The 26,994-nt window shown below is 39.9% G+C and overlaps 1 protein-coding gene across 3 annotated transcripts in view; it reads left to right on the top strand.

Annotated features, from left to right (window-relative positions):
* The window catches only part of LOC149163530 (heat-inducible transcription repressor), a 250,116-nt gene that overhangs the window by 1,529 nt on the left and 221,593 nt on the right, over positions 1–26,994 (top strand). For 2 of the 3 annotated variants that reach the window (XM_089431769.1, XM_089431767.1), the window contains exon 2: positions 17,895–18,200. In XM_089431769.1, the coding sequence (XP_089287895.1) occupies positions 17,900–18,200 (301 nt within the window). In that variant the 5' untranslated portion in view covers positions 17,895–17,899. Of the gene's footprint in view, positions 1–17,889; positions 18,201–26,994 lie in introns of all 3 variants that reach the window. The other variant, XM_089431768.1, reaches the window with a different exon arrangement.

The following is a 26,994-nucleotide window of genomic DNA, read 5'->3' as shown; positions in this document are numbered from 1 at the left end:
GGGGCCTCTTGAACACTCATTCCACTAAGGTGTAATGCATACAGAGGTTGTGGGATCCATTCCCACTGAGTCTTTTAGGGTTACCAGGTTGCATAATACTGCCCTCCTCCATCCTGAAAATTGGGAAAGACGTGGATCAAACACACTCCCCTCCATCCTGAAAATCGGGAAAGGAGGGAATAAATGCCCTCCTCCATCCAGAAAAACAGGGAAAGAGGGTGGTTAATACTGTCCTCCATTTGGAAAATCAGGGAAGGTGGGGGAGGGATAATCACCCAACTGTATCCGGAAAATCAGGAAGGAGGAGGAATAAGTGCTCTCCTCCATCTGGAAAATTGGGGAAGAGGAGGGAAAAATGCTCTTCTTCATCCACAATCGGGGAATATTGGGGGAATCCACAAGTGCTGTCAAGGGAACTGAGTCCTGTGCATTATTGGTTAATACTATCCTCCATACTGAAAATGGGGGAAGGAGGGGGAATAGCTGCCCTCCATCAAGAAAATTGGGGAAGATGGGGGAAATCTGTGGGGCACTAGTATCCTGCATACATCTTTGATGCATTTCACCAGATAGGTTCCCATCAATGATGCATGGGAGCTATCTCACCCCCACTTCTACTGAGATGTGCTTTGTATGAGAGCAAAGCTTGAGCAATCCTAGTAGAGTGCTCCAGAACTAAGATGGAATGTTCCCTGTCATATGAACCGACATGGAACATTAGATATTTTCATCGTGAGAAGTTGTTATTTTGCAACTAGATTGCAGTATTTTGCCTAGTTTCCAAAAAATCATGATCCAAATCGCAAATTTTGGCTCATTTACTGTGTATCTTGCAGACCTCTGTAAAAAGCTGCGATCAATATTTTGACATAAGCACTGACACTGACAAACTACACTTTGACTCAGAAACACATGATCTAAAATTGGGGACCAGAGCTCAAGAATTGCAGGCAACTAGATCTCAAAACGATTTCTAGAGCCTCCAACTTATAATCAGAAGTCTGCAAGATCACAAATTGGTGAAAATCATCACAATATTCTTCAAATAAACAGGAGGAAATGGAGTAGGCCTGGAGATCATTCCTAGGCTTCACTGTTCAGATGGATGGGATTTGATGGGGTTCCAACCACCATTCCTTCAGCAGCATGATGCTGTTCTTTCTTCTTAGCAGTGTCTTGCTCTCCATTATCCTCTTCATCTGAGGTGAGAATTGCATTGATGAAGGCATCGTATTTGGTTTCCCTCTCTTCCAACTTCTCTAGAGCAGTATTAGCTTCTTGCTTTCCAGAACAGGATTAGATTCTATCAGAGCCAGTTGTTTCCTGTTTTTTTCTGAATAATGAAGCTGGTAACCTCTATGAATGGCTACAATCTCCATTTTCATGGTGTACATGTACTCAACATAGACCATATCGTTCAATTGTTTTTGTTCCAAATGGTTTTGCTTCTTGATGCAAATGCTCCAAAAAAAACTTCAATTGTTTTCACACCGAAAAGAAATGCATGTTTGGCTTGTTACACCTCATATTGTACAAGGGTCCACACTATGATTTCCATCACATAGATGGAGATATGCAGCTAGTATCCTGGAGCATTGGACTGACTTGGGGCGGGGGGGTACATTTTCATGGAGCCCCTTCTCTTCACGGTATTGGTTCATTTGTTGGACGTCATTGGTTGGGGGAGCCTTATTTCTTCTTGATTCTATGATCTGCTTGCTTGTTTGGTGGTCTTCTTGCATGTGATTTCCTTGTTGATCATCCCTTGGTTGCATAGTTGATGGTTATGGACCATGCTATCTCATCATGGTATGGTTTTGGTATATTTGTTTGTCGTGGATGTGTATCTTGTTCTTGGATGATGGTTCTAGCCCCCCCCTAAGGGGCTGGAGTCTTGAGCACACAATTATACTGAGAGGGGTGGGGAATCAATGTAAGACAATTTTTACTTATTTAAACATTCATGAACCATAAGAAAACAATCATATACGAGATCTATCAGCTGTAGAACATGGCACACAAGGTTTACATGGAAATCTTTTTGGAAGAAAACCACATTTTTGTTTTGTTTTGTTTATAATTCTTTGTAGCACCAACCTACTGTTACAAATATTATAGGCACCAACCTACTAGAGATACCAATCCCCATTGTTGCAAATATTCGTAAGGAATGACCTATTGGAGAGACCAATCACCACCATTGCAAATTTTCATAGGAACCAACCTACTGGAGACACCAATCTCACTGCTGCAAATATTCGCAGGCACCAAACTACTTCACTGAGTTTGCTTGCTACTTCTGCCTTCACTAGGTATGCTAGTGATCCATAAACTGCTACGGATATTCCACTGGACAGTTTGTCACAACAAATCTACTAAAATGTATTAGAAAATCTGAAATCTACATTATGAGGGTTTATTTCTCCTTAGATTTTTGGATTTGTTAATTGTGCATGCGTGCAAATTATAATTATGCAAAAAATAGAGAACAATGAAATAAAAACTCGCAAACCACAATTGACACAAGATATATCCTGGGAAACTATTTCAGGAGAAACCCAAGTGGAAGATGAGGCTGTTTTGCTCTCTTTCTTTGAATAGAAAATTGATGCAGGTACAAAGAAGTAAGGCTTGTGGCCTGTGGGTTACTATAGTGCACAAATTCTCTTTGTGTGCTCTCTCCCTATCCTCTCGGCCTCTCTACTCATCTATGGAACAAAACGCACATGCAAAGAATGGAACCCCATTTCCTCCTAGTGGCCCGGTTATAACACAACCCAACAACTTACAAGTGGTTAGGTTTGACTCCTTCAACTATTAACTAGAGTTACAATATGGTCTCTTATAGAGTCTTCTTCATCATGATCACATGGCTAGCCTCCTTTCCATGATTAATGGGGGTTGATGTGGCAATTTCTCGAATTACGGTGGTCAAAATAGGAAGATCAACTTACGAGTGGCTTAACATTTGCATACAGACTTTGGTTGAGGCGAATCTTGTGTCGTTGGAAAAGTCTCTGTGTGTAGAATAGGAAAAAAAGATGTCGTGCTAAAGCAACAAAGTTTTATCCCCCCAAAAAATGCTGTTTGATGCCGCAAAATGCTCCCAGAAGGTTTTAGACTCCAATCTACCAAACTAGGCCATGTTGGTAAAAATGGTCCTGTGAGATGATTCCTTCACATTTTCCACTCTGAAAGGATCAATATGGAAGACAAACAATATAATGATCCAATTAGGATTAGCTAGCTGCTTCTGCCTTTACCAGGTTTGCTTGCTGCATTTATGCTCACGAGGTTTGCTGCGCCCAAAACTTGTTTTTTTGGTCTCTTCCCAAGAACGAACTTGTAATGCATACCATGTATCCATTTTTGCAAATTTATTGTGAAGTTTTTACCAGAGGCACTTTTGTATGTCTCCTTAGATCTTTGAAAATTTCTTTGTTTGAAAAGTCCTAGAAAAGAAGTTGCAACAAAAATTCTAAGGTGACATGTTTGAAAATGAATTTAGGATCATTTAGAAACCCTAACTTCCATAAGGAATATCTCTGAAAGTATAGCAAACCAAAGTCTAAAATTTTTGTGAGGTACTACTAGATGTCTCCATAGGTTTTTGAGAATTTCATAATGGAAAACATCCTAGAGAATAAGTTATAGCAAAAATGCCAAACTTGACCTGTTTGAAACTGATTTCAAGACAATTTAGAAACCCTAACTTCCATAGGGCATATCTTTGAAATTACACTGAACCTGTGTTGCAAGATCTGTCCCCCCCACCCAAGGATTTAGAGGCGGAATCGCGTCCTATACGGATCCGCCACTGACCCTTCAGCGGAACCATGGATCCGAAAATCGGATCCGCGGTTCCGCCTTTTTTTTGACGATTCCTAGAAAATCAGATCCGTCGGGGCCCGATCTTGCGGATCCAAAAAGGATCGGGTGCACATCTATGGAGGTTCGGGCGTGTATCCACCGCAAATCGCGAATGGATCCGAGAGAAGGTGGATGGTTCACACAGTTCTGCGGGGCTTTTTTTGTTTTTTGTTTTTGGAAATTTCGGATTGTTATGTGAGGAACTACACTTTCCGAATACTCCCAAGGTGCCCCTTGATGCTCCCCAAATGCTCCCTAATGGTAATGTTAAATTCTTGAAGTAAAAGTGACATTCTCCTTTATCTTTCATTTCCATCCTTTTACTTAAATTTTTAACATTACCATGAAATGACTCAGAATGTTTGAGAGTGGTTTCAAAGACTTCATATGGAGAAAATATAATTTCATATCCCATTCAAAATTCAGTAGACTTAACAGTTTCAGGATCAATGGGATTGTGGCGTTTCATTAGATTATATCATGTATGAGGGCATGTGATTGGCATTTAATCAAGAGCGGGCCCTATATGTACCCCAGTGTTGGTGTTGTTGATTGTTGAACTACTTTGTCATGGCCTTAGCAAAAATGTACCCTTCACTCATGTCAAAGTCATTGATCAGGCATGTTAAGCTTTCTCTAACATATTACAAGGCTTGGATTAGGCTGTTTAATCAAAATTGGGCAATGTTGACTAATATCCCTAGAGAATTGAAGTATAGGCAAAGGCTAGACAAGAGAAGAGGAATCTAGATTCTAAATGGTTGATGTTGGAATAATTAATCATTGATGTACAATGGATGCCATATTTATCTTGATTTATGTAAAAATATACATGTTTTCATGTCTTCAACAACTAATTTGGTATTTTGGATGTTTTTTTAATATAAATGCAAAATTATATATATATATATATATATATATATATATATATATATACGCTTCCGAGATGCTTCGCTTCCTAGATTTTTGGGAAATGACGCTTCCGCGTCCCTGCTTCCAAAAAAATGTTCCATATAGTAGACGCTTCCGAGATGCTTCGCTTCCTAGATTTTTGGGAAATGACGCTTCCGCATCCCCGCTTCGCCCCCACGTCGTGCAACATTCCGTTGAACCAAAGTTTGAAATTTTGACTACATGTACTAGAGATCTTGCCTCTATTTCCTCAAAATTTCATGGTTTGCAACGTCCTAGAACTTAAGTTATAATGAAAATGTCAATATGACTCTTTTGAAGTAGATTTCAAGATTAATCACAAACCCTAACTTCCATAGGGCATATCTCAGAAAGTATAGCGAACTAATGCTTGGAAATTTTATCACTTGTACACGAAGATCTGACCTTTATCTCAAAATTTTACGGTTGGAAACATCCTAGAAGAAAAGTTATAGCAAAAATGCCAAGATGACTTCTTCAACCACAAATTACATTTTTGCTCCACCTTAAAACCCCTAAGAGTATTCCATAGCTTCTCTTGCACACAGATCTCTTCTTGCTCATATCATTATCAAATGCACTCATCTATCATTTATTTATAGCGTCTCTGTTAGATTTTGGGAACTAAATTCGGTGCACATTATAGAAAATCCTTGAAAATTTTGCATAGCTGTAGTGAACGATTCTGAAACTGAATTGTAACACCAAGACACATTATTTCTCTACTCTTTTTCAGTGGAATAGAACAAAATTAAAAACACATTCATGCAATACAATAACACAAAATTTTCTAGGGAACCAACTGGGAAAACCCTTTGCTTGTTTGAGAATTTTATTGATAGAAAGTTCGGCAATAGATCTCTTACAATACAACTGTTTCAATCATAAAACAATATTGTTCTCTTGCAAGGACCCTGATCTGCTTCCTCAATCCTTGCGCATAAGGAGATCCTATTATTTAGGATTTAAATCCTAAACCCTAGCGCAAATCCCAAGGAATTCTCTTCTATCAATCCGCGCACAAGCTTCTCCTTAGTACGCCCTTCCCACACACACAAGCTCCTGCACACAAATTTGTGCTCTCTATTGTCTTGTCTCACCAAAGCGTGCTCACAAAACAATGAATCAATTATGTGCCTTCATCCTCCTTATAAGCTTTTCGCTCATGCTAAATCTGACAAGTTTATTTTTGGAACTCATGATTGACTAGTTAACTGAGTCTAATTGACTCATGTAACTCATCCTAGCCACAAATAACTATTGAGACTTCTAACTCACACTAGGAGACAAACAACTGAGCCTCCAACTATTTGCATGAGTTAAACTACTTCATGAACTCACCCTAACTTTTAGGAACTCATCCTAAATTATAGGAGCCTGTCCTAACTTATAGGAATTCACCCTAACTTATAGGAACTTGTGCATGCTAAGGAAGGACTGCTTGTGGTCTCTTTGACTAAGGCACAAGTCAAAGAAGGAACTTCTCTCGCTACTATTTTCAACACTCCCTCTTAGTGAGGAAGGTGCTTTTAGAAGGACTTCGTCCACCTCAATCTGTCTCCAATACTACCACATTCTCTGCGGCTCTCTTTGAGCTAGAAGACTCCCCTGCTTTCTTGTGCAGAACTTGATATGAAGACCTGTTCTTTCCCACCATACTTTTCGAGTCCATCACTTTAGTCATAAGTGCCATGTACTCTATGTACCTCTGGGGTTGCTTCTTTTGGCTAAAGGTGATACTGGAAGATCCAACTCTCTCTTGATCTCCTTAAACAAATCCTCTGCCCACTTGGCTCAAACTCTCCCTATACTGGGAGTCACTGACTGAGTGGCTGCCTCCACTCGCCCTGGGCTATGCTCCTCATCATCCTGCTAGTCAGCCCAACTGCCAACTAGCTTAGACTCAAACTGAGATATTGGCTGAGGCTCCATCTTGAGAGCTCTATCTTGCTCTCGCTCAACCACCACTTCTCTACTCTGAGCTGTCTCTGCCTTGCTGCTCAATGCTGCACCTATCTCTACCTGCAACTTGTAAAGATTCTTCACCCTCACACCTATTCACTTCTTACATCCAGAAGCTAAGTGCTGGAGGTACGCCTTACCTCTGCTGAAGATGATATCATATCTCTTGTTCTCAAGGGAAGCTACCGAAACAAGATTTTGCCTCACTGAGATGAAGAGGATTACTTGACTCCCTCTAAAAACTGATAGTACCAACTCCTCTAGCTGCATACTGACCATCATCTCCTAGCTCAATCTGAAACTGCATGTCCTTCTCCTTCAGGTGGCTGAAACTCTTCTTGTTCCTGGTCATGTGGAAGGATGCTCCTGAATCAATATACCATATACTACTATTTGTTGAGCTTTCCATGCAAGCAATCAATGAGAAATCTTTCTCGAACTGAGCAGAAAATGCATCTACCTCCGCTTATGCAACTACATGATCCTTACTGGACTCCTTCCGCTTAGGACACTTAGTGGCATAATGTCCAAACTCATGGCAATGGGGGCACTTGATCTTGCTCATATCCTTCTTCTTGCCCTTCTAAACTCGACATCTCCTTGGCCCTTCTTGCCCTTGGTCTTTCCTGCTAGGGCAAGGATTCTCCTCATCCACTGACATAACTGATCTACCATTTCTAGTCCCTCTCCAGATCTCTTCCAAAACACAGTCAATCCAAAACCTTTCCCAATTGGGAAAATTCACAACATTTTGGAAACCATGCCAAGATTTGTGAAGTCCTAGTAAGGCCAAACTCACAAGGTCATGATCAGATACAATCACGCCCACACCACCCAACTCATCTCGTACCTGAGTGAACCTTGACAAATATGTGATGATGGGCTCATCCTTGCTCATTCAGATACTCCTCAGCTTCTCCTTAAGAGCAAGCTTCCTGGTATCACTGGTACTCTGATATAGTTCTAAAATAGTTTTGAACATCTCATAAGCTGTCTTCTTCTCATGGATATGAGGAACTATATGATCTCTAACCCCTTCTAGAATAATCCTCCTTACCTTGATATCATTCTTAGTATGCTGGGTTAACTGTTGGGGATCTTGTGGTGTTAGTATGGCCTGCTTCACAAATTCTCCCACCCCATTATCCTCCAAAAATCTCATGATCCTCCCTTTCCATGGAACAAAGTTCGATTCTCCCTCTAAACAGTGATCTACTCTCAATCCTTGCTATGCCATCCTGCTTCCCTAGAGAGCTCTCCAACACCTGCCCACTAACAACCTTGTAGTCCTTCACAAGAAGCTGTACTTAAGGCTCTTCTAGCACCTCTCTAACAGTCCTTTAACTGATACACGAACTGCCAACCAAATCTGTCTCAAAGGACCTCACCACCTAGCAATGCATCAACATGGAAGACCAACAAGTATACATCTGCAATGGATGACTATCACTGTCTTAAATCTCCTCAGCCTGTCCCTACACGTCTTTGTTGCTCTCTTGTTAACAACAGGCCCTCTCGTCCCTCTTTGCCAACAATAGGCCTTGTTGGCCATCTTTGCTGTCAACAGTCCCTGTCAACCCTCTTGGCTATCAAGAGGCCCCCTCAGCCCTCTTTCCCAACAACAAGTCCTCTCAGCCCTCTTTGCCAATGATAGGTCCTCTCGGCCCTCTTTGCCAACAACAGGCCCATTTTGCCATCAACAGACCCTCTCGGCCCTCTTTGCTGTCAATAGGCCCTCTCGACCCTCTTTGCTATTAACAGGTTGTCCCGGCCCTCTTGCTGTCAACAGGCCCTCTTGGTCCTCTTGCTGTCAATAGGCTCTCTTGGTTCTCTCAGCTCACTTGGCCCTCTCGGCCTACTTGGCTCCCCAAGATGCCTCTTTTGATCTCTTGCCAACCACCACAAGCCCTCTGGCCAACTTGGCCCTCTCGACTTAGCTCGACCCTCTTTTCCTTCTCCTCCACAAGATGCTCTCTTGCCAACCACCTTCCTCAAGTCCTCTTGGCCCTCAAGGTGTTTGAGGCCTATTCGACCTTCTCCTTTACAAGATGCTATCTTGCCAACCACCTTCCACAGACCCTCTCGGCCATCAAGGGGTCTGAGGCCTACTTGGCTTTCTCCTCCACAAAATGCTTTCTTGCCGACTTGCCACCTTCCACATTCCCTCTTGGCCTCCATAGGCCTAAGGCTTCTTAGCCTTCTCCTTCAGAAGATGCTCTCTTTCTGGCCACAAGAATGAATCATACACCCTTGTACTTATACTTTTCCAAAGGGTGTAATACGATAGGTCATCAGAATTCTATGGGTCTATACCATGGGTCATTAGAATACCTGGGCCTATGGGTGCAAAACCCATCACTTAGCCTACTTGCCCCACACGTGAGAATACTCCTGCTGCTACCCAAAACATCAACTCTCCCTCCTGGCGAGGGATGTATTCCCATAACACCACTTGGAAGTGGCTCTGCCTTTGAACCTAGAACAGAATTCCACCCTTGCTCCGTTATCATGCTGCTCCATATGATAGAAGCGATTCCCACTATATGACAGGGATCCTTCTTCGAAGGCATCCTATTCCTAGAAACCTCCCAATCTTGAGCATCCTTTATGGCCTTCTTGTACCATGACTTCCTAAACTTGAAGAATGTCCTCCTCTGAGTTGTTGACTCCCTTTGAGCCTGTTTACTCCCTTTGAAGGCTGACTCCCTTCTGGACTGTTTCCCTCTTTGAAGGTTTTAACCACGTTAAGAATACTGGAGTATTGATCTGTGATCTGTTTGTGAGCGGTGTCCTTTGGTGTTCTATCTGAGGAACTTACCCTGTAAATTCCTACATTTTATCAGTTATGAGTCTGTTTCTTCCCAGCACCATTGAGGCCTCTAATGTTCCAAGAGATGCAATTCATTGACATGGAGAGGAGTTAGGGTGAGGGCCTTTACCTTGCCTTCATTTAGGAGTCTGGTGCCTAGTTCTTGAAGGAGCTGACCGATTGTTTTTCTTCCTCTCTTCCTGCTTGGCCCTTTTGGGTTATATTTTCTTTCTGTCATATTCACCAGTTTGCCATTTGCTGCTCTGTCCCTAGGTGGATTTTGGTTTGTACTCTGTTTTAATTCCTCCTGTAGGAGATAGGCTCCTTCTATTTTTTGAATCTGGTCTTCTTGAATCGCTGCTAGACCGTTTTTCTTCCACTCTTCCGCAATCGATAAGACGTCAACTCCCTCCAGTGCCTCCTCTATCGCATTGTCCTCTGGGGTGGGATCCAACAGTGCTGATTCCATTTTATTATCTTCTTGTGTGTTGTCGTCTTTTGTATGTGTGTGTTCTGAGTAGTGCACTCCTTGCTCTTGATTTTCTGTGTTTTGTAGATTTCCAGGTGCATCCTCTTTATTTTTGCTTTTTGAGAGAGGGTCTTCTTGCGTTTTGTTCAGTGCCTCATATTTGTTTGGGCTTGATGCCTGATATTGATCTTTATGTAAAAGTGTTCTCACCCATTATAAAAAGTGAGTCACTTATAATTCTAAAGTCTCTTTATCTTTTATTTAAGTTATAATTTAGTAGGTAGCTCATAAAGTACCATTGTAAAAGTGACTTTCACTTATTTATAAAAGTGGGTCACACACACACACACACACACATATATATATATATTTTAAAAGTGAGCTAATTAGATTAAGTTTGGAAGGGGGAGGGGGGGGGGGTGGTTGAAAAATATAACATTGTCATTCACTTCCGCACATTCATGTACTTCGTTGGCATCTTCAACAACTTTTCTTCAAAAAGCCATAACTTTTTCATCCGGAAGCCGTTTTCAGAGCCGTTTTTTTGAATTGGCCTAATTTTTCGAGATCTTTCCATTGGAACACTTAGTTTCTGTTAAAATGGAAAGTCCATGCCAAGTTATTCTTGACAACACCAACTACTTCCAATGGTTGTCCTACATCGACGATTTACTTAGAAGTAAAGGTCTTTATAGAATAGCCTCAGGCCAAGAGGCTAAACCTAAAGATAAAGATAAGCAAGCCAAATGGGAAAATATGCAAGATCAAGCACGTGGGTTGATAGGGATGTCTATTTCTCCAGACCTTAGATTCTATATCATAGAACTTGATACCCTGATGAAGCAATGAAACAACTCAATAAAGTTTTTGGAATTAAAAATGAAATTAGAGCCCATCAACTCGAAAATGAGTTGCTTACGTTGGACCCGAATAATTTTTCTTCCATTGAAGATTTTTTGTCTAAGTTCAAAACCCTTAGACTTCTCTTGGAAGGTGTTAAGGTTAAGAAAGAAGATGGTAGTCTTATCTATTCCATTCATACTAAGTTGGGACCAGCCTACTCTCTGTTTGTTTCACCTTCCATTCTACAAGAGAAGCCTTTATTTCTCAAGGACAAGACTACAAGTCCCCCTCTCTTGATGCCTTTTGTGATTCTTTAATAAGAGAACAAGAAAAACTCTTACATCTTGGTCTTCTTAATATTGGGAACTCTTATAAGAAAGCCTTAACAACCCAGCAACAACCAAATTCAAAGAATCCTAAGAAGCAACATCCTAAAAAGAATGGTCCTAAACCAAACAAGGGTACCAAGCAATTTTAGTCTCAAAATGAAAAATCAATTCAACAAAATGATAAGGCAAATAAAAACAAAGGGAAGAACCCTGATAGACATTGCAACTTTTGTAACCGAGATGGCCACTTAGAATCCAAATGCTTTAAGAAGATGGAAGCCTTGGAAGCAGCAATGAAGAAACATAACATCATTTGGAGCACTCTTCAACTTCAACTTCATCTTCAGGAATAACACTTTCTGCATGTGGTTGTCAAGCATCTCAGTCTGGTTATGCACTAAATGTATCTTCTTCTTTTCATTCTCATGAGTGGCTCATTGATTCTAGAGCTTCTTATCACATGGCAAAAAACAAAGCCATGTTTTCTTCTTTAAATGATTGTAACACCAAAAACATATATGTTGGTGATGATAGATTTGTTAGTGTTGTAGGGACTGGAACTATTCATCTAGACAATGGTCAATTTAATGATGTATTATGTGTTCCTACCTTATCCTGCAACCTTCTATTTGTATATTAGATAACTCATTCAGGTGAAGGTAAAGTCATTGAATTTTCACCTCATGATGTTGTAATTAAGGACCTAAGAGATCCTAGACAAATTTTAGCTACTGGCATTGCTGATGATTCTACAAGGTTGTATAAGTTTAACAACTTTGGGTCATCAATTCTTCCCTCGGTATTTGTTGCTCATAATGATGAAGTGAGCAAACTTTGGCATGAGCGATCTGGTCATTTAAACTATCGCTCCCTTCAAAATCGATGTAAAGAAAATATGGTGACAGGTCTTCCTATGGTATCTTGCAAAGATGGTGTTTGTTCCGGATGTGTACTCAGAAAACATCATCGGGATAGTTTTGAAAAACGTGCCTCTTGGCACACCTCAGCCCCTTTACAACTTGTGCATAGTGATTTATGTGGTCCACTTCCAGTTGTTTCATTCTCTGGCTACAAGTATTTCTTAACTTTCATTGATGATTTCTCCAGACGCACTTGGGTATACTTCTTAAAACTCGAGTGAAGTCTTTAACATGTTCTTGGCCTTTAAGGCCTTTGTTGAGAAACAATCTGGACATCAAATTCTTAAGCTAAGATCTGATAATGGCGGAGAATATTATAACCAAAAATCCATCAACTTTTGCACTGAGCATGGAATTCAATTGCAACATACTGTTCCATATACTCCACAGCAAAATGGTGTAGCTGAAAGGAAGAATCGCACCTTAAAGTTAATGGCTAATTGTATGCTTCAATCTAAAGGACTTAGTCTTAATTTTTGCGCAGAAACAATTAACTGTGCAAATTACATAGTAAATTGCACTCCTGCTAAGGTTTTAAAGAGTATCACTCCAGAAGAAGCATGGAGCTCAATTAAACCAGATGTAAGTCACTTCGTGTTTTTGGAAGTGAAGCATGGTCCCATATTCCAGATGAGAAACATAAAGCCTTAGAACCTAAGAGTGAAAAATGTCTTTTTGTTTGATATTCTGAAGATGTCAAAGGATATAGACTTCTTCCACCTAAATCCAAAAATGTTATCATTAGAAGAGATGTAAAGTTTGCTGAAAATATATCGGCCTACGAGCCTAGTTCAGCAGATGTGCCACCTCTCTCTATCCCTTCTACTTCTGAAAATATTTCTTCTTCAGATGATGACAGTGAGGATGACAATCCTCCCCCACCTTCTCGGGATCCTTCTTCAGCTCCTCAACTTCCAAAATGGCTCCACTCTACTCGGGATGCAACAGGTGCTCTTGCAGGTGATCCTGCAGATTAGCATCGCACACGTTCTCATTTTGATAGAGTCTCTTCTTTACTGGCTCAAGCTTCAACGAATTATGATCCTGACACCTTTGTAGAAGCTTCAGACCATCCAGATTGGGACGTAGCTATGAATGAAGAATATCGTTCACTATTGGCAAATGATACATGGGACCTTGTTCCTCTTCCAAAGGGACGAAAATTTGTTAGATGCAAATGGGTTTACAAAACCAAGTTTGGACTAGATGGAAAAGTTGATAAACATAAAGCTCATCTTGTTGCTAAGGGTTTTTCACAAGTTGAAGGCATTGACTATACTGAAACCTTCTCCCCTGTTGCCAAAATGAACTCTATCCGCCTTGTTCTTTCCCTTGCTGCCTCTTTCGAATGGGAAGTCCCTCAGATGGATGTTAAATTTGCCTTCTTGCATGGGGACTTGCATGAAGAAATCTATATGGAACAACCTCTTGGCTTTATACAAACAGACTCCAACCTTGTATGTCGGGTTAAGAAATCCCTTTATGGTTTGAAGCAAGCCCCTCGGGCTTGGTATGCCAAAATGGATAGCTTTCTTTTAGATACTGACTTTTCTAGGTGTCGTTCTGACAATACTGTCTACACTAAGAAAGTGGGTAAGTCTCTTATCATTCTTGTTCCTTATGTTGATGATCTTATCCTTACTAGTAGTGATCCCAACCTTATAAACCATGTGAAGTCTAGCCTTAAAAAGCAGTTTGAAATGATAGACTTAGGACACTTGCATTATTTTCTTGGTCTTCAAGTCTTGCAATCCAAAGAAGGTATCTCCCTTTCCTAGTCCAAGTATGCCTGTGATCTTCTACGCCACTTTCACATGGAAGACTGTAAGCCAATGCCTTCTCTCTTTCAATCTGGAGCCAAAATTTTAGTCACTTGTACTTCCCCTGAAGTTGATGCTACCTTATACCGTCAGCTTGTTGGAAAACTTTTGTATCTGACCCATACCCGTCCGGCGTTTCCTTTGTTGTTGGCCTTATTGCTCGGTTTATGCAAAACCCACATGAAAGTCATTAGAAAGCAGCTAAAAGAATACTTCGTTATGTTCGAGGTACAATTCAGTTTGGGATTCATTACAATGCAGAAGCATCTCCTCTATTGGTTGGTTTCACTAATTTCGATTGGGTTGGTGACCCTGATGACCGGAAGTCTACTGCAGGTTATGTCTTCACTCTTGGTTCTGGACCTATTAAATGGGCTTGCAAGAAACAAAGTGCCATTTCTCTTTCTTCAGTAGAAGCATAGTATCGTGGCGCCGTAGAAGCTAGTAAGGAAGCCCTGTGGCTTCATTAGATCCTGTGAAAGTTTGGTTTTCAGTAGCAACATCCGACTACACTTTGGTGTGGTAATCAAAGTGCCATTCAACTATGCAAAGATCGAGTCTAACATCAGCGCAACAAACACATTGAACTACACATGCACTTCATCAGAAAGCTCATTCATGACCATGTTCTTGAAGTGCAATATTGTTCAACCGATGATCAAGTTGCAGACATCTTTAGGAAGGCTCTCATAGAGGCGAAGTTTTCTAAACTTCAATTTATGGTTGGAGTTCAGGGAGTTGTCACTAAAGGGGGATAGGCTCTAATGCCTCCTTCCTTCTCCTATTGTGTCATCTTTGTACATCCTTCAATCTTATCCCAAGTTGTTCTTAAGGGGGGATGTTAGGATATTTCGACACATAGGAAATAGTTAAGTATAACTTGGTCTAGTGTATAGTTAGGTAAAGTGTGTTTCTTTACTATGTACTTTTTGTAACATACAATTCGACAGTCACAATATGTTCTAGACATGAAGTGATCCGACGGTTCATTCTCTCCTCGGTATTACCGACACTTGATTCGTGGCTTAACACCCGATTGGTCCATGATCTCTAGTTAAAGAGCATGGAGGGTCATTTGTAAGGTGTCCGTTCATGAGAGAAGATTATGTAAATTTTCTTTCTTTTACATTAATAAATTGCCTGAAGTGGCTGCGTTGGCTCAGGCTGTGGACTGTTTCCCTCTTTGAGGGTTTTAACCATGTCAAGAATATTGGTGTATTGATCTGTGATCTGTTTGTGAGCAGTGTCCTTTGGTGTTCTACTTGAGGAACTTACCCTGTAAATTCCTACAGTTTATCAGTTATGAGTCTGTTTTTCAAGACTCTCTTCTTCCCAGTACCATCAAGGTCTCTAATGTTCCAAGAGATGCAATTCATTGATAATGGAGAGGAGTTAGGGTGAGGGCCTTTACCTTGCCTTCATTTAGGAGTCTGGCGCCTTGTTCCTGAAGGAGGTTGTTGGTTGTTTTTCTTCCTCTCTTCCTGCTTGGCCCTTTTGGGTTATATTTTCTTGTTGTCATATTCGCCAGTATGCCATTTGCTGCTCTGTCCCTAGGTGGATTTTGGTTTGTACTCTGTTTTAATTCCTCCTGTAGGAGATAGGCCCCTTCTATTTTCTGAATTTGGTCTTCTGGAATCGCTGCTAGACTGTTTTTCTTCCACTCTTCCGCAATCGATAAGAGGTCAACTCCCTCCAGTGCCTCCTCTATCGCATTATCCTCCGGGGTGGGATCCAATAGTGCTGGTTCCATTTCAGTATCTTCCTGTGTGTTGTTGTCTTCTGTATGTGTGTGTTTCGAGTAGTGCTCTACTTGCTCTTGATTTTCTGCGTTTTGTAGATTTCTAGGTGTCTCCTCTTTATTTTTGCTTTTCAAGAGAGGGTTTTCTTGCGTTTTTTTCAGTGCCTCATATTTGTTTGGGCTTGTTGCCTGATATTGATCTTTTTTACCCTGTGTCTTCTTGTTATTCCTGTTTCTTGGACCGACTTTGGTGAAACCTTGTTCATCTTTTTTCTTGTGAGCTTGCTTGTTGTTTTGAGGAGCTTTGTTTCGTGGACAATCCCTAAAAAGGTGTCCATGTTCATGGCATTTCCTACAGCGGAATGGAATATGTTCATAGTCGATGCTTTGAAGCCAGACTTCGTCTCTGAATATTAGTTTTATTGCCTCAGGTAGGGCTCTCGAGACGTCGATGTAGACACAGATTCTAGCATAGGAGACATAATGTCCATTTTTTGTGCCCTCTGACATCTTTATATATTCTCCTAGTTCGTCTCCTATTCCCTTGAGAACTGAAGGCACCTAGTAGTCAGTTGGTAGAGAGTAAAGTCTTACCCAAACTGGGACCCTTGTGAAATCCTCTTTCTCTGGGGTGAAGTTCTCTTTCTAGAATCTCATGTAAAGTCCCGCAGAGTTGAAGAAGTAGGGGCCTCCTTTGAAAATCCTATCTCTGTCTTCCAGGAGGTTGAAGATGACCGTGAAGAATCCCTTTGAGCCCAGTTGAAGCCTGATTTCTCCTTTTGGTTTCCATTTGGTTTGTATCCACCAGTTTAGGGCTTTTTCTGTGGGCCAAATGCCCATGAACTTGTAGATGACTGCGTGCTCCTGCATATAGTCTCTATAGACTGCTACATCAGGGTCTTGTATTTCTAGCACAAGAATTTTCTTGGCTTTCGGATTGTAGTTACTTTTTGTTTTTGCTCTTGCCTTTTGCGGTTGGTTTCCCTCTGTTTCCTCTGTTTCCGCTAGAGACGAAGCTTTTGCAGAGGTAGTTCCTTTGGCAGGTAGGGTCCCTGCCTCTTTACCAGTTTCCTGCCGTTTTACTTTCGTCGAAAGGCTTGTTCTTGAAGAATGAAATGCGTTGTAGGTTGTTAGCTTCGTGAAGAAGGATGATTCCAGATCCTTAGAGTTGCCTGTGACCATGTCGCGAAAGGAGTGGGTGCCGGGACCCCCCTCTACCTCTTCCATGGATGTCTGAGAACCGTGGACGCGAACCCTGGCGACCCAACACCAAGGCGCGCGCAGCAGCTAGCCGCAAGGGATACAGAGTCTACCCCTGTTATCGCTCAGACCTAGATTTTTCGCCTCTCTTCTTTCCGTGCTATTCTCACATATACTACCCTATTTCAATGTTGAAATCAATGTACATGATCAATTTTCTTGGCATCGTTTCTTCAATTAATACACTGAATCATTTTTTCACTATTATCACTGAAATCAATGCACCCAATTTTTTGTGTTATATCAGTATTGAAATCAATGCAACTATTTGATTATGCTAAACAATTTTTCATTGTATCGTCACTAAATCCAATGCATTTTATTGCTTTGAATTATGTCATTACTGAAATCAATGCAACTAATTGATCTAAATCATTTTTTCATTATACCATTTCTGAAATAAATGCACCCTATTGTTTTGTGTTATATCAATACTGAAATCATTGCATCTCACTGACTGCTCTAAATCATGTTTTTCATATTATCACTGCTGATTGTACCAAACATTTACAACTTCTGCACTGGAATATTGTTCAGTTGCATGACCTAAGAGTCTTCTTAAGAGTGTTAATAAATAAAGTCAACTTGTATGTAAATGCTTACTCAGGAGTCGGTTTCTTCAATTTTATGCCTTATTAATGCATTTTTAGTTTGGCATTTTGTTGCATGCAATGGTCCAAATCCTCGGTTTCCATACTTCTGTGGTTTCTGTTTGTATTGTCTGCTGTCTATGTGACTCTCAAGAGTCAAGACTCAAAATATATACTTTGTTTATCATCAATTTACGGCTATGTAGGGCGACTTTTATTTTTAATAGTTAGCTTTTCTTTTCAGTAAGAATGGTTAAATTTCTCAGAGATGTTTCTGCCTTTGCTAGCTATTATATTCTTATTTGTGGGGATTATAAGAAGTTGTAATGTTTGATGTGCATTGAAGGACAGTTACGATGAGTTTTCTACTGCGGAGTTCTCAACCTGTTGCACCGGAGCCATCCCCTGCACCAGAACCTGACAAAGACACAAAGGTAGAGACAGAACCTTCTTATTCTTTGCAGGCACCGATTTCAGATTACCCATCATCAAAGCCATCTCCAGATGAAGACTTTAAGGGAGCAGATGGAGTGGGAATAAGTGGTGGTGGAGGGAATGGGGGATTAGGCTTTGAGGTCCTAAGGGCAAAAGCACGTATGGTGATTGAAGACCATTCAGATGTCACTCCTGAGGAAGGCGCAATACTCATTCCTTGCAGTACTTTCTCAACCCACTCTCTTCATCCTTTTCTTATCCATGCAAAGACATTGAATCTGTTCTCTATTTATAATTTTTTTTTCTTTTGATCAAAACCTCACGGGGAAACCCAAGGAATGCTTCACCACAGTCATGGATCACATTACTAATAAACTTGTTGGCATAGTCTAATGTGCCTAATCCAGGGGAATTCAATCCATGTACCTGCTGTCACAGAACTAGCCAAAATCCCAGCAACATTGGTGACAACCGGTTGAGCTAATCCCTTGTTTTTTTTTTTTATTTTTATTTTTATCACATTTAATTGAAATCTTAGGTGCTTTTAAGTTTTTTCAAGAAATATAATGATGTATATGTAATATTTTGCTATTAGGTCCAAAATATTAAATTATTTCGCTTTTTGTGAAAGTCTATGGTGCCTTATACTTTATGATACCTAAGAAACTAGAAGTGTAAAGAATTGAATATCTCCATATGATGGCTTCTCATACATGGTCTCGTGTTGGAACGTGCTCTTCAACAGAGAAGATACAGAAATTTCCAATCTAGAGGAAGTTCTCTTCTGTGTCATCAAACTTGTATTACTCAAACAATTAACTGGTCAGCGAATCTATGATATGCCAAAACTAAACGTACACTGTAATAACAGACTTTTACAACAGAAATATTATTTATGATATTTTTTGGAATAAGTACATGCTAGGACAAAGGAGTGTTTGGGGGTCACCTGTAAATCCTGGATTTTGATTGTGTCCATGGAACCTATGTATGAAGATAGGATATGAACGATGCCTTTAAACAGGAGAATATGGCATATATAAGCGAAAAAAATTCTACTAAATTTCTAGAGTCAATTACTTCATAAGGACACGTTTTCATTTAGGATAATTAAAGGCCACAAAGCCATAGTTAACAGAGTGGCCTATAGTTAGAGAGTGTTTGTGCCTTGTTGCCTCAAAATCTTGTAGGTCTTGGGAGAGGCCTCGTAGGACAAGCACTAGACCATGATGCATGTTACGAATATAAATTATATAAAATTAAATAAATATAAATACTAAATAATCAAGTAATGATTATGTTAAGTAGTCATTAGCTAAATGAAAAGGCATGTTTAAAAGACATGCCTAATCATGAAAGGACACTTGCCTAGGTATATAAGTAGGGCATCATTGTAACATTCAACATCGTTGTACATTTTTATATATATAATAATTATTATTACAAATACCTTTTGTGTATTTTTACATTAAAGTCAACAAGTTACAGTTTTGTTGCTTCAGTGGTATCAGAGGCATGCGAGTCTTTGAACATTATCCACCGCACAATATAACCATGCGAGTCTTTGAACGTTGCTCGCTGCACAATATGTCGTTAAGTTTTCGCCTTGAATACATTGAGCAGTTCAGTAAAATTCAAGAAAAGCTTCAGCAATGGGAAAAATCATTTGCAGAAGTTAAAGCACGTCTAAAGGAAATCAATAATAAGGAAGTTGATAGTGACAGTGAAGAAAAGAAACAATGTGAAGCAGGAGAAGAAGATTTTGATCAGAATGATGAAAATGAAAAGGATATCGATCAAGATGAGGATCCATTTGAAGCTAATATTGATGTGGATGAGGGTGATATAGATCAATATGATGATCCAGATGAAGTTGATCTTGATGTGGATGAGAATGATATAGATCAAGATGATGATCCAAATGAAGATGATGTGGATGAGGACTATCTTGAGAAACAAGAAGATGAACAATATCATAACAATGAGGAAGATGCTGAAGAAGACATTGATGATGATGAAGAGGAAAATGTGGAAGAACAAAAAGAAGAAGCAAAAAAACATCTCCGTTTGAAAGAACAACTAAAATCTTTGAAATCCGAGTATCTTCTGTGGCAAACTTTTAACATTGAGAAGGATATCGAGAGAAATGAAAGAGAGCTTGAAGTGGAGAAAGAAAACCTTGACAATGTGTCAAAATCACTAAAGAACTTTGAACTTCAAATCAAGGATAAGAAAAAAGAGCAGGTTGCATATCTCAAGGAGGTCTTGCTTTATGAAAAGAAGACAACAAGGAAAAAAGCTAAACTTGATAAGAAGCAACTAGAACTCCTTGAGTTGAAAGAAGCAATCTCTCAGATCACACAAAAAATTAAGATCAACGGGAAAGAATTGGAGAAAAAGAAAGAAGATTAGGTCACCTTCACCAACAACAGCCATGAAGATCAGATTCACAAAGAGAAGAAGTTAACAAAAATACACAATTTTGCAGACAAAAAGGGTGCCAAAAACCTTAAAGTGTTTAGCATTGACTTTGGGTTAAAGAATAACGAGCAGGCATTGAAGGGAGGAGTTAATAGTATATTAAAGGCTAGTGGCTCTCGGCATTTGGTTCCCTTGAAAGGGCCATTTCAATCACCTTCAAAAAGTTCTGCATGGCAATCAAGTGGCATAACATCCTCACGGGCCAATGTTGTTATTGGTTCAACTAAGTCTACACAGAACATTGATTCTGCTTGGAATAGAACGGATTGGACAAAACCTTGGGGTAAGGAAAACAATGACATTGCAAAGGGACCTTCCAGACCGGAAAATAATGAAGTGAGTGCATGTGGCCTTCAAGGGTGGATACTATATCACAAGATTTTCTCAATGTTTCCACCTAATCAGGGAAAACATATACGTCCCCTTAGCAACTTTAGAACCACTCTCAGATGTATTAGGCTTTGGACAAGGAAAAGAGGAATAAATTCCAATGTGTTGGGATTTTTTGGTGGCATCAATTGTGTCATTTTGGTGGCTAAGATATGCATGCTGTTTCCCACTACTCTCCCTTGTAAATTGGTATCTTATTTTAGGATGTATTCTCAATGGAGGTGGCCCACTCCAGTGCTACCATGCTCAATCCAAGGAAATCGTTACAGAAATTATGAGAGTCTTTCATGGGATCCACGTCTCCACTATCGTGACAGAAGGCAAGCACTGCCCATAATCATACCAATAGGTCTTTTTATTTACTCAACTTATCGTGTAATTGTAACCAATATCAGTGTTTTGGTTGAAGAGTTCATAAGAGCAAACACAATATGTCAGAACAGAGAGAACGATTTTCTTTGGAATTGGGAAGACCTTTTCGTCGATTTTGATTTTGAAGATATTTACGATTACTCTTTAGTGTTAGCGATGGAAGCTGCAAATAATCAAGATCTTCGTATTTGGAGTGGATATGTTTTATCTTGTTTATTCAGTAAACTATTTATACTAGTCGTAATGGAGGAGAATTTAGGAGAGGGTCTCTTAATTACCACAGGGTATGGAATGCTAAGGTTTATTGCACCAGAGGCTCTGAATGGGGAATCCTACGATGGTGACAAAGCAGACATATGGTTGTGCGAGATAATTCTCGACTATCCCAAATCGGGTGGCTATCTTCCGTTCGGGGAAGAAAAATTGGTGCCCTTGTACAGGAAAATGTGCAATAGAGAATTTACATTTCCGTTGGAATCTTTCAGGGACGAAGTGGGTTCACTGTTGCTCGACGCAGGGCTCTGTCATAACGTGCCGTTGAGAATTGTTTTATTATGTTTTTTTCTCTTGGCCACCCACTATCCGCCGCTTTTGCTTCTTCCACCTTCAAACTTCTCTGCCACTGTTTTAATACTTGTCGTTTCCCCCTTCCACTGTTCCACTGTTTTTAATAGTTGGCTATCACTGTTTTAATACTTGTTGTTCTCCCCTTCCATTGTTCTGCTGTTTTTAATGGTTGACTATCGCTGTTTTAATACTTGTCGTTTCTACTGTCATCATGTCGCTCTTTCCAACTAGAAAAGTATTCCGCTCAACTGTCACGCTAATCGCATCATTCGTTCGACCTCTGCTGATCCCGGTTGTCGCCGCCTTTTCACTAACACTCCAACTAGGCATCAGTCCGACCAAACAGCAAGGCGCTGTATCAAGTTCGATTATTAATGTTAATTATCATATAGTTATAATATATAACTATATTACATTGCAGATAATTTAAAAATAATATATATATATATATATATATATATATATATATATATATATATATATATATATATATTATTTATAAAAAGGGAAAAAAATTAATTTAAAAATGGATAAACCCTAATTCCAAGGGAGTATCACTGAAAAAATATACATGCCGAGATGATCGACACCAACATGAAGGAAATTGTCAGCTACAAGCTTTGAGGACAAAGCTTTTGAAGGAAGGGGCAATGTTACAAATATAAGTTATATAAAATTAAATAAATATAAGTAAATTTAAATGTAAATACTAAATAATGAAGTAATGATTATATTAGGTAGTCATTATTTAAGTGAAAAGGCATGTCTAAAAGACATGCCTAATCATGAAAGGACACTTGCCTAGGTATATAAGCAGGGCCTTATTGTAACATTCAACATCCTTGTACACACACACACACACATATATATAAATTAATATTACAAATACCTTTTGTGTATTTTTACATTAAAGTCAACAAGCTACAATTTTGTTGCTTCAATGCAACAATGGGGTGGAGGCCACTGTCACCTCAACACTCCACCTCCTGCTTTTTAGAGGAATTTCACCACAAGGGAGGCTTCCCGGTATAAGTCACCTAAAGGGTATTTTAAGTCAATAGCTCAAAGGTGACAACTTCTATAGGCTTAGATAGGGCACTCAAGCTAAGAACAAGGCTTAATCCAATGAGATAAGGAATAACGTACCCTCATAAGAACCTACAAAGGAAGGACTTATAGCCTAGCTTAGGGTTTGGATAATATGCTACACAAATGGCACACTTAGGCACATAAGACCAAGAAAAAGCTTGCAAGAAAGATATGATCAACAAGGAGGAGCAACAAGCCTTCAACAAACCCTAAGTTGAAGCCTTCATGCTAGTTTAGGGTTTCCTAGCCTAGACTCGCCTAGGGTATGTGATGTCAGCCCTATAGTGGTACTCCAAACATGCAAAAGTGGAAGGTTTAGATGTGATAAGGTCCAATCAGCAAGAATAACCTCAAAGCAAGCCAATGCTTCAACCCTACTTGAATTCGACCCTATGCCCTAGGCTATAGCCCTAACGGCTTGCCTTGAAGGGCTGAGTGAGGTGAGAGGAAAGAGAAAAATGGAAATTTTATGATTTTGACCATCTACGGGGATGCCAGTGCCTACTAACTACTTGGGTGGTGGGGTCTAAGGGAAAATTACTCTGGAAATATCAAACCCTTGATAGGAATAAGGGGGAATCCATAAGTTTCCACTTTTAGAACCATAGCTATCATTCAATACAGGGGTAAAAGCAAGAGAAAAAATCTCTAGGAGGTTCTCAAGGGATGTTCAAGATTCTTAATTAAAGCATGCAACATTTCAACAAAAATTTCATATAAAGATATGCATTTATACATGGAATATAGAAACCCTTGCAAAATACATTGCATACAATAACCATAAAAGATATTCAACAATAAAAGTACTTTCAAGATATCGATGAAGAATCCTTCATTATCCCAAAAATACATCTCCACAGTAAGGACTAGTCTCAAATAGAAAAATAGCCACAAATATCACATCTCCACAAGAGTAGCGAGGTACAAGAGCTAGGCCGAAATCTTCTAAGAGGCTAAAATAGTCCACAAGTGATGATGAAATGAAGAGTGAGGTGACCTTTTATTTATATGAGGTCTACCTCACCTAATTTTAGCTAAGAAGCCCCTAAAACAAGTTTGATAATGAGTAAACAAGAGTAAATCTTGGTTTACATGCCAAAATAGACCCACACGTGTGAGTTGTAAGCCTCTAATATGATGACGTCATGCCCTTTTTGGGCTCCAAATGCTAGGTGATGGTGAAGAGAAGGCTGAAGGTGTCTCCAAGCATCATGATCATCCATCATTTGAGGAGTAGTCCTCAAATCCAACCTCAAAGCAACTCCAAGGGTCCCAAATCAAGTTGGGGTGCCCCCACGTCATCTCCATGGGTCTCCAATGGTCAATGTAATGCCTTCTTCCTCCAGTGTTTGGGTTCCATCAGGTGCAACAAGCCCTCCCTAATCCTCTCATGGAAGACCATCCTCAACTGGACTTTGAATCGTGGCTTGCTCATCAGGTAGTGTCAAGGCCAGCCTAGGGGCATGTTGGGTCCAATGGTGCAATCATCAAGAATCCTCTGTGCTAGGCAAAAGAAGATCAACGTCCTAGGTCTTGGAGGTAATTTGGGATGTGTATCAACTACTCAAGTCATCATAATGCCCAATGTTTTGATGTAAGTGGGAAATGCTGCATTTGCCAAAGTCATCAACATCTTTGTAGGGCTTGGGTACCTATGGAGTGGGTGCCCTCAAGGCCTATGTTGCTGTGGGCCACCTGGCAAGACCAACTTAAACTCTAGTGAAAGCAACCATTCATTAGAGACTAAGATCATATAAGCATCTAAGTGGACCAAACTTGTATGTTAAGGGCATATTAATATTTCAAACTGGGATCACCTTCCAATATCTAACTAGACCAAGTCCTATAAAGGTGTTCCCTACCTTGGTAGGGGTGGCTAATAGTCAACCCTATTAGGTGCTTCCAGCCCCCAAGGGGAGGTGGCATTTCCAAGGTTAACCCTTCAATCAATAGGTGTTGGTGTAAATGAGTGGCAATGGAGGGGAAAGGCTTCATGGCCAAGTGCCATAGTCAAGGGGACTAGCTAATAGGAGTCCACACCCTAAGTCAATAGATGTAATGGATGGAGCAATTGTGGAGGCATGAGTTACCCTGCTTGGCTTGCTTTTTCCACCCCTCTAGTGCGCCTTTTACTTCATACTGATTCTTTTATTTTGGGTGCATAGATCAAGGGTTAGAGCTTGCTCTTTATGATATAACATTTAATTTTGTTGAATCTTTTGGTCGCTTCGAAAGGTATTTTGGTGGCTTGGTGTCTTAGCATGTAGGAGATGATTTATTGCCTCTTTAGGTGCTTGCTTGATGGAGTAAGTCATTTCTAAAGTCAATTAATTATTGTGGACTATTAAGTCAATTTCTAAGGACAAATAATAATTAAGTGACTTAGAAATGATCTCTACCATTGTTCTCCTAATCTTCTAGAAGGGAGATTAGGGTTAGGGATTTGGGCTTGATGAAAATTATAAATGAAGGCCTAGGGTAGAGGCGCAGATGCAATGGTAACAAGAGAGAGAGAGAGAGACAATTATTGCATTTTTGGGAAAGTGATTTTCTCAAAGAGGGCGAGCGATTTCTCCAGAGCGAGAGGCTCATCTAGACTAAGGGGAAAGAGGATGATTGTAGGTTGATTTAGGAGCATTTATAGGAGGTTGAATTGTTCGCGATTGCAGGGCCAAATTGCTGAAGTGAGGAGGTCGAATTACTGGAGAGGCCAATTTGCTAGGGCCGAATTTTCTTAGTCACAACGGTTGTTCGAGGGGAAGGTGCAGGGCGAGTTGTTGATGAGAGATGGGCCAAAATTTCACAAGACGAATTTTTTGAGGCTAATTTTTAGTGGGCTGAAATTGCTAGGGCTGAATTCTTCCAGTGGGGTTGAGTTATAGGTACTAAACATTGCATATTTCCTTGTAATTTCTCTGTGGGTTGAAACCTTGATTTTCTCGAGATTAATTAATGCAAGAGAATTGTTGTGGGTATTTATTTGTTGTAATGTGTACATGATCTGTTTGATTTTATTTCTTCTAGATATAAATTTCAAGTTAAAATGCAATGATTTTATTTTTCAACAATTCAAAATTTATTTGGATGACAATATAATTTTTTGGGAATAAATAATTGTTGCGAGAAAATAAATCTAGGCTGGTATTAGGAGATTTAACAAATTTGACCCCTTAAGATGAGACAATTTATCACTAATCAGGGTTGGGACATGCAAGTGTTCTTTTATAATGCGATAGAGCATCAAGTGCTCAGGAACTGGGTGATGGCTAATGAGGAAGGTAGAGCTCATACTAGACTTTTGTCGATGTGCTAATATATTTCCCGACCATCTTTTGCTTTAACTTTCTTTTAGCCGCATCAACCTCTAGGGCAATGTTTACTTGCCCTACTTAAGGATGTGGAGAAGAGGGTGCCAAACTCCAATGAACCACTGATAAGTTAAACCCAAAGAATGGAGATGGTATATAAAAGAGCTTATAATTTGACATGGAAAGTGTCAAGTATGGTGTAAGAGGGAATGGACATGCTATTTCAATCCAGGTTTCCCAAGTAGTGCCCCTCTTATAAACCTAAGGCCTTAAGGGAGGTCCCACTGGAATAGCGCTAAAGATTAACCCCCTTGGTAAGGTAAGAGAACAGATTTACAATCAAGATCGGTCAATCTTCCAGATCACCCCTTTATCAATACTAAATGCCCAAAACATTAAGTATAAACACCCAATTGCAAAATGATCAAAGTACCTATTGAGTAGCAACCCTTCTTCATCTAAGAGGAAATGTCGGACGGTGAGAGGTGCATGGTGTTAGAAAATTAGAAATGCAAAAGATTTTCTTATGTTGATAATTACTTGTGATATCTTTGAGTTCTCATTAACTTTCTTATGTTCTTCCTTTATCTTTGTTTCATCAAGCAATTATCAAAATCAAAACACGAAGATCGAATACACCAGATGTAGGCACTCTACCAGGGCTAAAACCCCTATATAGGGGAAAACCTAGTCAAACTCTTCCATTAGCAAATTCAAGTTGAGATAGACCAAGACCCTAGACCCAAAGACCTTCCCCTCTACCAAGTCAGCCTTCCAATATGATTCAACACACTTCAATAGTCTCTTCT

This window comes from Pinus tabuliformis, chromosome 5_1, assembly GCF_031772625.1.
Source record: "Pinus tabuliformis cultivar Carrire ecotype Pingquan chromosome 5_1, CPIR1, whole genome shotgun sequence".
Classification (NCBI taxonomy): Eukaryota; Viridiplantae; Streptophyta; class Pinopsida; order Pinales; family Pinaceae; genus Pinus; species Pinus tabuliformis.
The sequence above is the reverse complement of the archived record's forward strand: the minus strand, read 5'-3'. Positions and strand labels throughout refer to the sequence as shown.